Source organism: Pelmatolapia mariae, linkage group LG2 (assembly GCF_036321145.2).
Source record: "Pelmatolapia mariae isolate MD_Pm_ZW linkage group LG2, Pm_UMD_F_2, whole genome shotgun sequence".
In the NCBI taxonomy this organism is placed as follows: Eukaryota; Metazoa; Chordata; class Actinopteri; order Cichliformes; family Cichlidae; genus Pelmatolapia; species Pelmatolapia mariae.
In genome coordinates, this window is record NC_086228.1 from 7,632,770 (window position 1) to 7,646,970 (window position 14,201).

Here is a 14,201-nt window from a genome sequence, read left to right on the forward strand (position 1 = left end):
TCTTAAACATTTTGCATAATGAATTAATTTTGATAAAAACAAAACAAAACAAAACAAAACAAAACAAAACAAAACAAAACAAAACAAAAAAACCCACATCAACCATGAAAACATTTAGGTCATGTGAGAAGAGAAACCTTCCTAACCTCTGAGAAATAAAAGGAAAAACAATTGGGCCATGTTAAATATTCATATGGCACCAAATAAGTGCATTTAGGATTGTAGACATGATTCAAACAGAGCATCAGAATGAGGAAGCAAGGTAATTTAGGAGTTATAATGTCACATGTTTGCTGGTGCTTGTTGTGCTGATTTGAGTATTTCAGAAACTGCTAATCTACCGGGATTTTCCTGAGCAACAATCTCAAGGGTTTACAGAGAACGGCCTGAAAAACAGAAAATATCCAGTGAGCAGCAGTTCTCTGTGGGAAAATTCCTTGTTGACGCCAAGAAGTCAGAGGAGAATGATTTAGCCGCGTCGAGGTGATACAAGGCAACAGCAACTCATTTAACCACTTGTTACAATCAAGGTATGAAGAAGAGCATTTGTTGTGAATACACAACACATTGAACCTCAAAGCAGATGAGCTACAGCAGCAGAAGACCACAAGAAGTTACACTCATGTCAGCTAACAACAGGAACCTGAAGTTTAAAATTTACATGGGGTCACCAAAATTGCATAACATAAGATGGAAAAACATTGACTAGTCTGATGAGTCAACATGTAGATGATAGGGTCAGAAAGAACATGGGCACATGGGTCCATCCAGCTCTGTGTCAACAGTTCAGGCTTGTGGTGGCTTAATGATGTAGGGAATCTTTTCCTGGCACTATTTAGGCCCCTCGATATCAGTTGAGCAGTGTAACAAAACTCAAATCATCTCACATCAGTTTCTTGAACATTGCAGTGAGTGCACCGTACTCAAATGGCCTCCTCATCTGTCAGATGTCAGTCCAGTAGATCATCATGGATGTGTAGCTGGCAAATCTACAGCACCTGTGTGATGCTGTTGTGTTAATTTATGGACCAAAATCTGTGGGGAATTTTTTGGCACCTTGTTGAATCAATGCCGCAAACAATTACGGCTGTAATTGTTGTAGGCAAAATGAGGTCCTAGTAAGGTATATCTAACTAAGTGAGCTGTGAGTTTAAACTTAATGCAGAAAAGATATATAATACATTATAGAGCCCACTGCTGGAAAATAAGAGTTCTCAGGGGTATCAGTTGTCTCTAGAAGACTCAATGTGAGCAAACTGTCAAATATCCCAGAGCTGTAGCCATTCTAAATGGAGGGATAAAGTCTTCTAAGTTAGTGTGTTGGACTAAGCAGCTTTCACAGGAAACATTTAGTTGCAGTTATTGCAACACATCGGCGTAGCAGCGGATATTGAAAGCTCACACACACATGCTGTACATAAAATAAGCTCTCAAGGCCTTGGTTAACAAACTAGAAAGCTGCCACTATTTAGATGTACTGGCTATGGTTTTGTGAGAGCGGAAAATTATGTTGAATTTCATGCTCTTTATATCAAATTCATAATAGACTGAAAAAATATATATTAAAAAATGGGGGCAGATTAAAGTGTTTCAGAGTTAAAAAATGACAACTTCTGCTTCCATTAAACATACAGTTCACTTACACGTGCATTTTCCACAATGCACTGTTTCACATAATCCTAACATTTGCTTAAAAAAACATTATTTGCATTAATAACTAGTTGCTTAGCTTACCTGCTTTATTCCTATAACTTTTTTAAAGTTATGTTTTATTTTATGTTTTAACTTTCTGCCCCCAAATAATAACGGATAATGGATTTAACATTTCCTCCTTCAAGCTTTGTGGAAATTTTTTTATGAAATTATTTAATTGAATAAACCAGAAAAAATATATATCTGAGCTAAATATGGAGCAAATGCACCAATAAAGGGAAACAAACTTTTTCTTTAATTATATCATTTTATTAATGTTCAAACATCAGAAAAATGTAATATTCCAACTATTACATGATAATACAATAAAAACCCTTCTCTTGTTATTGCTATCATAACAAAGGCAGATATTTGAACAACTTACACAACATGTGGGCTTTCTTTCTTTCTTTCTTTTTTTTTTTTTGCAACGCGAGGGCCTGCTGTTACATGCATCAGTGGTTTGACACCTTTAGCATTCTCATCTCCAAATGAGAAAGGTGTGAGTGCTCGGAAAAACACGCACCTTTGTTTTATTTCTTTCCATTTGTAGTTAGCGGTAGTTGTGCATTTGTGACATTTCTGGTGTGAATAAATCGGTAATCTCTGTCTTATCTGGCTATCTGCCTTCTTTCTTTGGTTTGATGTTGACACAACCAGATAAAATCTGATCAGATCTGATAAGAAAAGCCACCAAGATCAAAGCCTTGAGCAAATATGGTTTCAAAAGAAAGCTTCGGAGTTTCAGTTTTATTTCCCTTTTCATTTGACACTTGGCAAACTGAAATTCAATCAACTTTTATTTTCTTCTTTTTTTTATAACCTATTTTCAGCTGCAAGAAGGTCAGAAAGCTAGAATGAAACAGAAAGTGATGTAATAAGAAGAATTCACATGAGTTTCCTGTAAAAGCTTTGTGATGTAGAGAACCAGCAGCTTAAAAACATGAGGAAAGGAGGATGAAATTAGTGTTTATAGTATTAATCAAAGTGAAAGGGGTTATGTCTCTAAAATGTCAACTCTGAGGACTTCAGAAACATGCTTGGCATTCACCCAAACTACAAAGCATCTCGTTTGCAGCCATGCAGAAGGTTTTGGTTTGACTTACTGCAACTTCTGACATATCTGTCTACCTCTGGGATGATGTGGGTGATGTCCCGTGATGGTGGGCTGCTGCAATCCAAATCATTCACATCGATTTCAATACTTAAGTGTGAAAATCTGTTTTTGGGGGCAGAAATGATGGTTCAAGCACTGTGATGTTTAATTTAAAATTTAATACAATTTTAAAAGGGCTTTCTGAGAGGTTGCATGCAAAAAGATCTTTAAAAAACAAAAATCATTGGATTCGGAGATTAAATGTAAAATGTTAAACCAAAGATTCAAACAAATGTCAAAGTGGAGGCATGCTATTTTAAGACTCAGGGATCTTCCCTTCCAATAAAAAGCAAGAATGGGGACTTTTTTTCTTGCGGTGCCAGACTGAACACCAGTAGTCGCTTGGTCAGCAAGTGTGACCTCTCTAAAACGAAACAGAAGTGCTTATAACGTGTAGAAAACTATGAATCAAATCAAAACCTGCTCTCACAGAGAGATTTAGAAATCACACTTTTTTATTCAGTGCTTCCAACGCAGATTAACTGTATTTCCGTGCACTTAGCACGCTTGAATATTTTATCTGTACTTTTTGTTAATATTTAATGGCTTTTCCCTTTTGTGGGTACAGCTTGTTCTTTCAGATATTCTGGCACAAGGATAAAAAATCTGGTGCAGCTGCAGTCCAACTGAGAGCGGTGGAACAGATATGGCCAGGAACATAAATGGAAAGTGTTTTTTTTCCCCTCCCTATTAGCCCTAATGGTAGTGGGGTCAAAGTGAGTTTGTGTATATAAGGGGATTGCCAACCTTACATATTAAGAATATATTTCCTTTTTGTGAGGCTGTGTGCCGCTTTACTTGTGGTGAGTACCACAATGTGTGACCCCGTATAGGAATAAACCAACAGGAACTAGCAACATCAGCAGAGTCTCTTCCTGTACAAACTTTCTAGACAAGCCCAGCATGGTTGCACTTCTCATTTCATTTAAAAAGTGATATTTCTTATTAGGAGTAGAGGTATGATGAAATACAAAGCGACTAAACAATATTTCTTGTTGTGGAAAAGGAAAGAGGAAACAATTTAAAGGGATTTTCTAACCTTTTTATGCACATAAGTCATGCAGACTCCAACTCAAAGGCTTTGAATTAAAAAAAAAAAATACAACTTTATAATAGCCGTTGCATCAGGCTTTGTTGTTTAGATCGTGATCTAAGCTCATAAGGTTGAGAAGATGTAAACGAAAGTTTTCACAAGAGTTTATGTAGTCAGGTGAAAGTACACAATGGTATACACTTGACACTTCCATAGGAAAAAAGATGCAGTCAAGCCATTCATTATAAGCAAGTGCAGGCACACTTATAAAAGCGGACATTTTGAAAGTTTGTTGCTCTGAAGCATTCAGGTTTGGATTCAGAACAAAGAAAATAAGAAAGAAAAGTTAATGACAGCATAATTTAAGAAAAAGTGAACAAGTACGGCTTGTTTGGAAAGATTGCCTGGAAAAAACTGTTCTCTCTAAAAAGCACACGGCAGCGTGGCCAAGGTTTGCCAAGTAGCATCTGAACAAACAACAAGAGTTCTGGAACAATGGATAGATGGATCTGGATAGATGAAACCAATAAACCCAAAGTGTAGATGTTGGGTGATAATGTACAGCACCACGTCTGCTACAAAACAAACGCATAACAGCACAAACACCTCGTACCAGCTGTCAGGCACGGTGGTGGAGGGGTGATGATTTGGGCTTGTTTTGCAGCCACAGGGATCTTGCAGTGATTGAATTGACCATGAAATCCTTGTATGCCAAAGTTTTATAGAGTCAAATATGAGGTCATCCGTCTGACAGGCAAAGCTTGGGTGAAACTGGGTCACACAACAAGCCTATGATGCCCAAAACAGCACTGGATACCAACCCTCCCACCCCCCACCCCCACTCCTTCTCAGCTCTGTGGCTGGTAGTACACATTTTGACATTTTGTGGTAATATGATACATTACAAGAGAACATTAAACCTTTTTGCATAACAAGTACAAATTCTCACACAGATGAACTTGTATTCTGAATGTTTGTGTGAACAGGCAAAGACACATGGACATTTATTTCTTAAACATTTTGCATAATGAATTAATTTTGATAAAAACAAAACAAAAAACAAAACAAAACAAAAAGCAGACTAAAAAAGAAAATAATTGGAGTGCTCCAATGGCCCAGGCAAAAGCTAGACCTCAACCTGACTGAAATACTTCGGAGAGGCCTCAAGAGAGCTGTGCATGAACAAATGCTGACAAACCTCAATGAACTTAAGAAGCACTGTAAAGAGAGGGCGTTGAAATTCCTCAGCAATGTGACAGACGGATCTTTCAAAAGTCATACCGAAAACCCGTGTCAACTTTTTGCTGTTAAATGTGTTCAACGAGCTGTTGAATCATGGGGAGTTTTTCACGAGTCTCGCAAAGAATCCTGTGAAAAGTTTCACATGTGTATGCGTGGTACCCAAGTGTGGTGAACTTTTTCCACAACATGATTAAGATGCTTCCTTATTTTTTAATTGTTTATGGATCAGTGGTACTATATAGTTGAAATATGTAGTAGAAAACAGTTTAGATAAGGAAGAGTTACCTTAGTCCATCCATTCGCTTCGGCTTATCCTTATCAGGGTCGCAGTGGTTGGGTGGGTGGGGGAGCTATCACAGTTATCATAGGGTGAAAGGCGGGGTACATCCTGGACAAATCACCAGGCTGCTGATCTGTTACCATAGTGTGCCTAAAAAACAAAACAAAACCTTAGTAAATTACTAAGGTATATTTATACTGCTCAAAAACAAGGGAAATTAAGGGAACACTAAAATCACACACTGGGTCTTGACAGTTGAAAATCTTTACTGACACACTTGCTACGAAGAAAATAATTTAATATGATTTTGAAAACTAAAATCAGCAACCCTTTGAGGGACGGTCTGAAATATACACCAAAAATCAAAATAATAATAATAATAATTATTAGTGTTATTATTATAATGTATAGTTTTACTAGTAGTCAACTGTCAGTTTGATGCGAATAGATCTCATCTTCCTGTTGAGGTAAGTGTGAAATGCAGCGTGTCAAAAACCACTAAGAATATTTTCCTGCAACCACCAAATCTTTCTCCCCCTTAATGCTGACACATCTTTTCTTTTCTTTATGGTTTTTATGGTGTTTTTTTTTCTTTTTTCTTTTTTAGGGCTGAAAAAATTCTTCAGTTATAATAACATTATAATAACGTTGTATCAACACCAGTGAAAGTACATGATATTGCGTGTGTAACACTGAACATAGAAATCTAACACACAACAAACTGAGATCACACTTTGAATTTCACTAACAGAACACATACACTAAGTGTTATATACAGCGAATATATATTTGATTAAAACATATCTCATCCTCAGGTTACTTGTGCTTCTCCCCCCAACAAATCTCTTCTTCTTTTACTTAAGCAATAAAGCGGCAGCAGTAATAATAATGTGTATGATAATCTAGCTGCAGATAAGAAGGTTTCCCATACTACCAGTAAGTCCCAAACCCTATAAAAAATCTGATATTTGGTTTAAAAGCCATTGCTTTCAGAGAAATAAATAACTTTACTACACACAATCAGCAACTTTTTTGGCATTATTCTGCTCATATAATTATTGTGTACAGAAGAACTAAAATACGTTCGTTCCTCCAGTCACAATAATCGTATTCAGTACTCATAGTCACTGCTGCTACTTTCTAGTAACCCCGATTGATCAACACAAGAAAAAACACTCCACAGAGAATGCTTCATTATGTGTAAAAACACAGAAATTGTTCAGTTAATTTGCTAAAAGAATAAAGTACTTTCTTCAGCACTGTGCAAAAGTCTTGAGCCAACTAGTTTCCATACACGTTTTGTTAGGAAAATGGGAAATAGAAAATATAATATATATGGCAAAAACTGAGTTTTTACAATTCTAATGAGCTTGAAAATTAATATTTGGTATGATCGACATAGGCTGAACTGTCAGAAAAGTTTTCTTCTAATTTCTTTAATTACTAGGACCTTCAAAACTCTTCTGTCTTTTGTTCTCTTCTATGTCTATAAACACATCACATTACCACACTGCTTCAAAGGTCTAAAACTTCTAAAACACCTGCAGGAAGCCTGAGAAATATGACTCGAAACCACTTTAAAGATGGAAAGAAAGTCTGCCCGCTTGGAAGGAAAATATAAGGAGACAAGACGCCCTCAGACGTCTGCCAGGCAAGCTCACTCTCATTTACTTCATTATTGTATTTTCTATACATTCATTTTGTTTTTTTGTTCTTTTTAAAGATGCTTTGTGCGGGCCTCTACTTGACATAGTTTTGAGTACAATTATTTTTTGTATTTTTTTTTATCTATATGGATATAGTACAGGTACAGAACTCATTAAATGTTTAGTAAAATTTATTTAGAAGATTAATGATAAACATCAAGTGAAAAAAATATTTTTTGATCAGAAATTTAATTTGTTTTTTAAGCATGTATAAGCAGTATACATACAATGTAGTATATCTACATACTTATGCAGGAACATTGTTGTTAGAGTGAATTGTTAAATGTTTGTCATTTTTATGCTTACCATCTCTACAAAAGGAATTTCACTGTCCCCCTCCCCAGATTCTCGAGGTTCTGGGTAGGGGGCTGTAGTCTTTTATTACAGGCAACATCCTTGTGAAGGTCTTTTTGATGTAAGCTTCCCACCCAGCAGGAGGCCACACACACACACACACACACACACACACACACACACACACACACACACACACGCGCACACACGCGCGCGCACACACGCACACACACACACACACACACACACACACACACACACACACACACACATTCTTACTTACATACAGAAGTTCACACATATACATTACAATGCCTAGTCTTAGAACTATGTGGGCGTTACTTTGCTGTGTGAACTGTCTCTCAATAAAAGGCAGCTAGAGGAGGCCATCATCGGGGTCATTCGTAATGAGCTGAGATACCGACGAGGCCTCCCTTGCGCAAGTAATCGATCGAATGCTGTTGCCTTGTTTTTCTTTCATGGGAATAAGTCCTGGATACAGCGGGGTCTGAGTTTAGACCCAACAATTGTATTGTATTGTGTTTAAAATGTAACCTGTTATTGTAATGTACATATTAAAGTCATAATAAAGTAACATGATATTTAGAATCCACATATGTGATTCCCTATATGCTGATATGTTGTCAATACAAACAGTGAAATAAGAAACATAGTTTTAAGTAGCTCTATATAGAATTATTACTACTTTTACACTTAGATCAGTCTATTGACCTTCAAGGAGAGGTCAGAGGTCAGATAAGACATGCAATTATAGATCTTTATACAGCTCATCAGTCTTGTAAGAATCTAAATTTTTAAGTTATTAGGGATTTTGTCAATTTTGGATCAATAAATTATTAAGCTGACCTTGAAGACCTTGGTGGCTGTAAGCCGGGTTTGAATGGATTGTTAATATGACTCCTACCTACACCCCTATAAAGTCTTTTATTTAAAACTTTTTGAGTTTAGTTTAGTTACAGGCAGAATGATGACATGAGCGCACACAACCAAAAACATAACCTTCTTGAGTTAATAATGAGTGGCTCGAGACTTTTTGCACAGTACAGTACACTAATAAGGGGGGGTTGCTTGGTTTAGGGGAACTGACCCTCTGCCCCTGACCTCAAACAATGTAGTATTTTTCAAAAATTATTCTACTTTATAGTCGCCAATAAACGTCAGTTACAGGTGGTGTATGTATTAAATATCAACACCCTGGCCTTGAAAGCATGCAGCCTTCTTTGGATCCAACCTTGGACTCAAGGCCAAAACACTGGGTTGTCAGTACAGTTATGACCTGGTCTTTGACCCTTAAATCCCTAAACTGATAGTCTTTGAAAATAATTATGTATCATAAAGAGAGTAAGAACGGCTTATGGGAGATTTACTGTTATAAAATGTCCAATGAATCAGTTATGTAAAGTGTTTTCTTGAGTAGTAATGATAGAAGCCTGCCCTCTAGTGTCTCTTATTTAGTAGAACAGCCATGACCTGTTTAGTTTTTTCTGCACACGCTCCATTGAACCTTTTTATTCTACATGCAGATCATTTGTGCTTTGGATCACTTTACAATCAATTCCAAAATGATCTTTTTTTTGTAATGTGAAAATGTATTAGTGTGGCATTGCATTGCTTCCTTCAACATCACCTTTTCCAGTTATACCTTATAGCATGCATCGTTGTTGCTGTCGTACCAGTGCAGCAATAAATAACCAGCATCTTACATGTTGAGGTTCACCGGTGCCATCTTTGCTCTGCCCGTGTCTCTCCACACTTGTGTTTACCAGTGTAGGATCCCACGACAGTTACCATAGAAACTTCAGCGCCTGGCACCAGCAGAGCCAAGAGTGGAGTTCATTTCTGAAGGGTCTCCGTGTGCAGGAAAATAAAGCCTGCAGCTGAGGGGAAAAGCACGTTTCACACGATCTGAGAGAGAGTATCAAAAGACTGCTTTATTTCTTCATGTCATTTACAAACACTGGAAGATATTAAAAAGGACATTACAGAATTGCTCATTTTCATGGTTTGTTATGATCACTGGCATACATTAAGAGCAAGAAGGTTGTAATAGTAAATATTAACACTGATATAATGTTACAGATGGACAATTGTAGTAGTCTTTACTTGTCTCTGTATGTTTTCAAATGTATATTTCTATGTGTCTCCTAATGTCAATGTCTCATGCACTGACACAAAAGATTAGGATATTTTACTGGAGAATGTTACATTGACTGTCCATTTACACACTACACCTCAGCAATGGCAGGAAGCATACAGGCTCGAGTGCGTGCCTCCCTCCACGCCAGCCTGCAGTCAGAGATCCACTGAGAGATGAGGGACTGTTTGATGGCTGGATTCAACCTCTCCTCCTCTGCCTTTCTGCAAGCTATGCTGGCCTCCGACCTGGCCAAGGTATGTTTTGGGGAGATGTTTGGAACTGAAGTGTCAGTTTTGCTGTTTAATTCAGAGCAACTGCCCTCACGTTGTTGTGGGAAATCTGGATTTGAACCAAGGGTAATGCCGTGGGCTCGCACACACACTTTGCTCTCCCATACGCTGCCATGCTGCCTCATAAACCTCCCCTCAACAAATGCTCTCCTCCTACCTCCTGAGAGGGTAGAGAAGCTGTTCTGGTGTCCATAAATATACTCAAGAGGGTCAGAGTTGCCAAACTTCAGCTCTCTGTTTAGTTCTTTCCCCTCTGCCTGCTGCGCATCAGCAGCACGTGCCTCCTCTTTTGGGTTGTATTCAACCCACGATGGCCTCAGCTTATGCTCCGTAGTGTCCTGCTGCTGTGTGTGGAAACTGTCTGGGGAAACATCCCGGCTGGGAAAAGTGGGGTGGGCCAGGTGGCAGATGGAGAGGAGGTAGTCCTCCGATGACAAAGCCTGGCAGTGACCAGCATTATAGAGCGTGTTGGCTTCGTTCAAATCTCTAACCGTCTCCTCGCTGCCCTCTCTGATTGTGGGCAGCGTCAGTCTCCTCTTGGACAGCAGTCTGGACCGTGGCCGCATAGCTGAGAGAAAGACAAGACGGGAGAGGTCTCATTTAGATGGGGAAAAAAACTGTGTAATGTGAAATACTGCATCCAAGTCTCAAAAAAGCGGAATCCTTTAGGAAAATATAATCACCATTTGGAAAACTGGATATTTTGATAGATGTGACACATTCCTGATAGGGTCAGATGCAGCGTATGCAATCTTACTTCCTAGTTTACAAAGTGAGTGCCCTGTTTGTGTGTGTCATTTATGTCGAAACTTGCAATATGTGTCTCCACACGATACAAATAAAAAAATAAATCTGTGCACTATTATCTCACGAACTGACTTATAACTTCTGGAGTTAATTTCTCATTCGTACACACTGTTGTGTTGCATTGTATTTGCAACAATTTTTCCTCAGTTTCTTTTGAAAAGCCCCTTGTTTAATCACCTCATCAGACTAATGTGTTTTTCTAATGACATAATGTGCATCTGGACATTGCTCACATTGCCCGAAGCGCCCAAAACACAACCGACTACAACTGCTGGCTGTATCGATAAAACCAAGTAAACATAGAAGCCTCTCCTCTCCCTTCCCTTCATTTCAGGCACCGTGCGCTGCTTACCCTGGAGTTGTGTGTGTTGACCGTTCAATATACAAACAATCCCAGCGAGAGGCTGCACACACAGACGACTGTTTCGTGGGATCTCAGACACGTAAAGCCTCAAACTGTTTCAGAGTGTGGAGCGCCGAGTTGTTATAACCCCGAGTGTAGCCCACAATATATGCTTGTATTGACCTCATGACAAAAATAGCGCAAGCCAAACCAAAATGCCAGCCTCTCCCAGTTTCTTCCAAGGTGTAACCACTGCTAAATATAGACCACACCTTCTGTATACAACAGCTAAAAATGGTTCCACGGCGGCAGCTCGAGGCTGAAGCACAAAACAGGCACTCTGTGTGTGTGTTCGTCATGCATTCTCAGGAATAATGTAAAGTTTTTCTGCTCAATTTGCCTTCACACTCACCTTTACGGATGATCTTTGTTGAGTCCACCGAATCTTTTCTTGTCTCGTCTCCTGGTGCAGTTTTAAATAGCAGCCTGCATCCGTCGCTCTCTTTCTCTCTTTTTTTTTGTCTCCTCAATTTTATTTACGATCCTCTGTTTTCATCTGCTGCTGCTTCTCGTTAATTGTGCTGTGAAGCTTCAACTGTCTCTGACCAGAGGCAGAGGCAGAATGCAGATTTATCTTCTCCTCACATCCCCCCTCCCTCTCCTCCACCTCATCCTCCTCCTCCCTCTCTCTCTTGCTCCCTCTCTCCCTCGCTTACTTTTGGTTTGCCCTCCTTCCCTGCTTCTAAAAATAGACACACCATCCATTTCCTCAGCCCCAGCACTGTCTCTGGCTGACTGTATTGATGGAGCGAGAAAAACAGATGCAGAAGAAAGAGGGAAGAGGAAGGAGACTCAGACACAGATGTAGCAAAGGAGGGGTGATGAGAGAGAGAGAGAGAGCGGAAGAGAGGAAGAGAAGAAAACAACAAAACAAACAAACAAAGTGGAGACAGGTTTATTTTTTCCACTTTTTTTTTCATCTTATAAGACGCCATTTCTAAAAATGTCTCATTGTAAATGAACACAGTCAGCCACTGTAATTTTGGTAAAATGTGCCAAAATAAACGATTCCTTCTAAAAACAAAAATGGAAAAAGGACTGCAGAGCTGTAAACATGTTGTGTAAAGCTTGTGACATACATCATGTAGATAATCTGATCAGATGGGCTTTGGCATGTTTGCTCTGTGTATACATGTGTGTGTGTTTATGCGTGCGCACGTGTGTGCACATAATGCAAACAACACATTGCAGTGATCATGGGAGCACTGACTTATGGAAACCCGTCTCATGATTCACATGAGTCAACAGTTCCCCTCTACAGATACATTTCTGACTCATTAGACCTTTAAAAACTGAAATGCTTTTACAACTGATTGAGTTTTCATAGACTGTGTTTTATTGTGTTATTATGTTTTATTATGTTTTATTAATACTCAGTGGCAAGAACTAGCAGACTGCAGTTTACAGAAACAAAGGCTCAGAGCCCACCAGTAAACAGTCTGAATTTCTGGTTAAAAACACATTTAGACACTCCTCCAAAAACACTTTAGCTTGTCTTAAACTGGACTATTTGAAAAAAAGAGCATTTTGAGGATTTGGAGCAGACATAAAGAGAGTTACGTAAACAAAAACAGTGTCTCCTCTGCAGTTTGTGGTAAACGGGGCTGCTATTTGTCACTTGGGTAAAGACTTCAAATCTGGGTTGCAGATGGTGGGATGCACACAATACTTTTCATTTCTCCTAATCAGACTTTCATTGCTGTTAAAATTGAATTGATTTCCTTTTAATCTAGAAGCTTCTTTTACAGTTTATTTGGGTCGTTCATCTTAAATGATAATATTCTGCTGGGCAAACTTCTTGCTTTTAAAGAGGATTCAGTTTTTGTCGGTCAGTTGTGGCCATCTTCCTGATGTACTTGAAGATGTTTATTGTCTCCTCCTGGACTGTGGTTCTGACACATCAGTCCTCGGCCTTCCTCCTCAGCGTACAGTCTCAGGGTGCTGGATTTGGGGTGGACCCTTCTGTGCATGGTCAGAAGCTTCCTTATCTTGATGTCTTTGGCTTCTCCTCCTTTGGCCAGCTTATTATCACAGCAGGGTGTCTGATCCCCGGCAGGGCCTGGGGATTGATTGGCAGTATTTTGTTCTTCCCATTCAGTTTACTCCTCAGGACTTGCCTTCCCCTCTGCAGGTACTTGGTGGTTGCAGCTTTCCTAGCGGCCTCTTCGTGATTGCCATTTGCCTGTGGGATTCCCAGGTACTTGTAGCTGTCTTCAGTGTCTGTGATGTTGCCTTCTGGTAGTGCAGTCCCCTCTCTTTGTTATCATCCGACTACTCTTCTTCATTCCGAATGACATTCCAATGTTGTTGCTGTATATCCTGGTGGTGTGGATCAGTGATTCTATGTCGCGTTCACTTCTGGCATACAGCTTGATGTCATCCATGTAGAAGAGGTGGTTGATGGTTGCTCCATTACGTAGTCGGTATCCGTAGCCAGTCTTGTCAATGATCTCACTGCGGGGACAGAGCATCTCCTTAATAGATCCCATACTTTATGGTGACTTGTGCTATTGGCTTTAAGTTGGCATCTAGAGTTGTTTGCCCCATCCCCATTAAGTTCCTGATTAAGGCTATTAGAGTCCTGTTGATCTTGCATATTTCAAGGAATTCCAGGGTCCATCTGGGGGGCATTGTGTCATTATCGTAGTCAATCCAGGTGGTGCACAGGTTGGTGAGTCTGGTCTTGTAGTCTCTGGGGATGGATCTATCTACCAGAAGCTGGTGTTTCACCCCTCTGGTATTCCTTCAAATTCCTTGCTCATGTATTAAGTCATGTGCCTGTTCATCTTATCTGCTATGATATCTGTCTTTCTGGTATATCTCTTCAATCGACTGGCTAAGGCTGTAAATGTTTGTATGGCAGTTTCCAATGCCTCAGGTATAAGCAGCTTGTAGTTCTTCGGCACCCCTTTCTTCATTGCATGTTTCTGCAGCTCTGATAGTTGTCCTTCTCTGCCACCTTGATCTTGGCCTCTAGTATCCTTCTCCATGGAGGCCACTGCTTCTTCTGGCTATTCATCTTTTTTCCAAGCATCTCTGTGAACACTTGGTTTTGGTAATGGTCGCATTATGGATTGTCCATAATGCTGCATTCACATCTTCTAGTAGACCTTCAGAAGGTACTTCACTTTGTCTTGGTA

General features: G+C 39.4%; 1 protein-coding gene across 1 annotated transcript; it reads right to left on the reverse strand.

Annotated features, from left to right (window-relative positions):
* Positions 1-9,356: 9,356 nt before the first annotated feature.
* Positions 9,357-11,530, reverse strand: si:dkeyp-72g9.4 (uncharacterized). The gene is made up of 2 exons (XM_063484706.2): positions 11,414-11,530; positions 9,357-10,419 (listed from the first exon to the last, which is right to left on the reverse strand). The coding sequence occupies exon 2, from the start codon at positions 10,415-10,417 to the stop codon at positions 9,650-9,652; it is 768 nt and encodes a 255-aa protein (XP_063340776.1). The 5' UTR covers positions 10,418-10,419; positions 11,414-11,530; the 3' UTR covers positions 9,357-9,649.
* Positions 11,531-14,201: the final 2,671 nt, after the last annotated feature.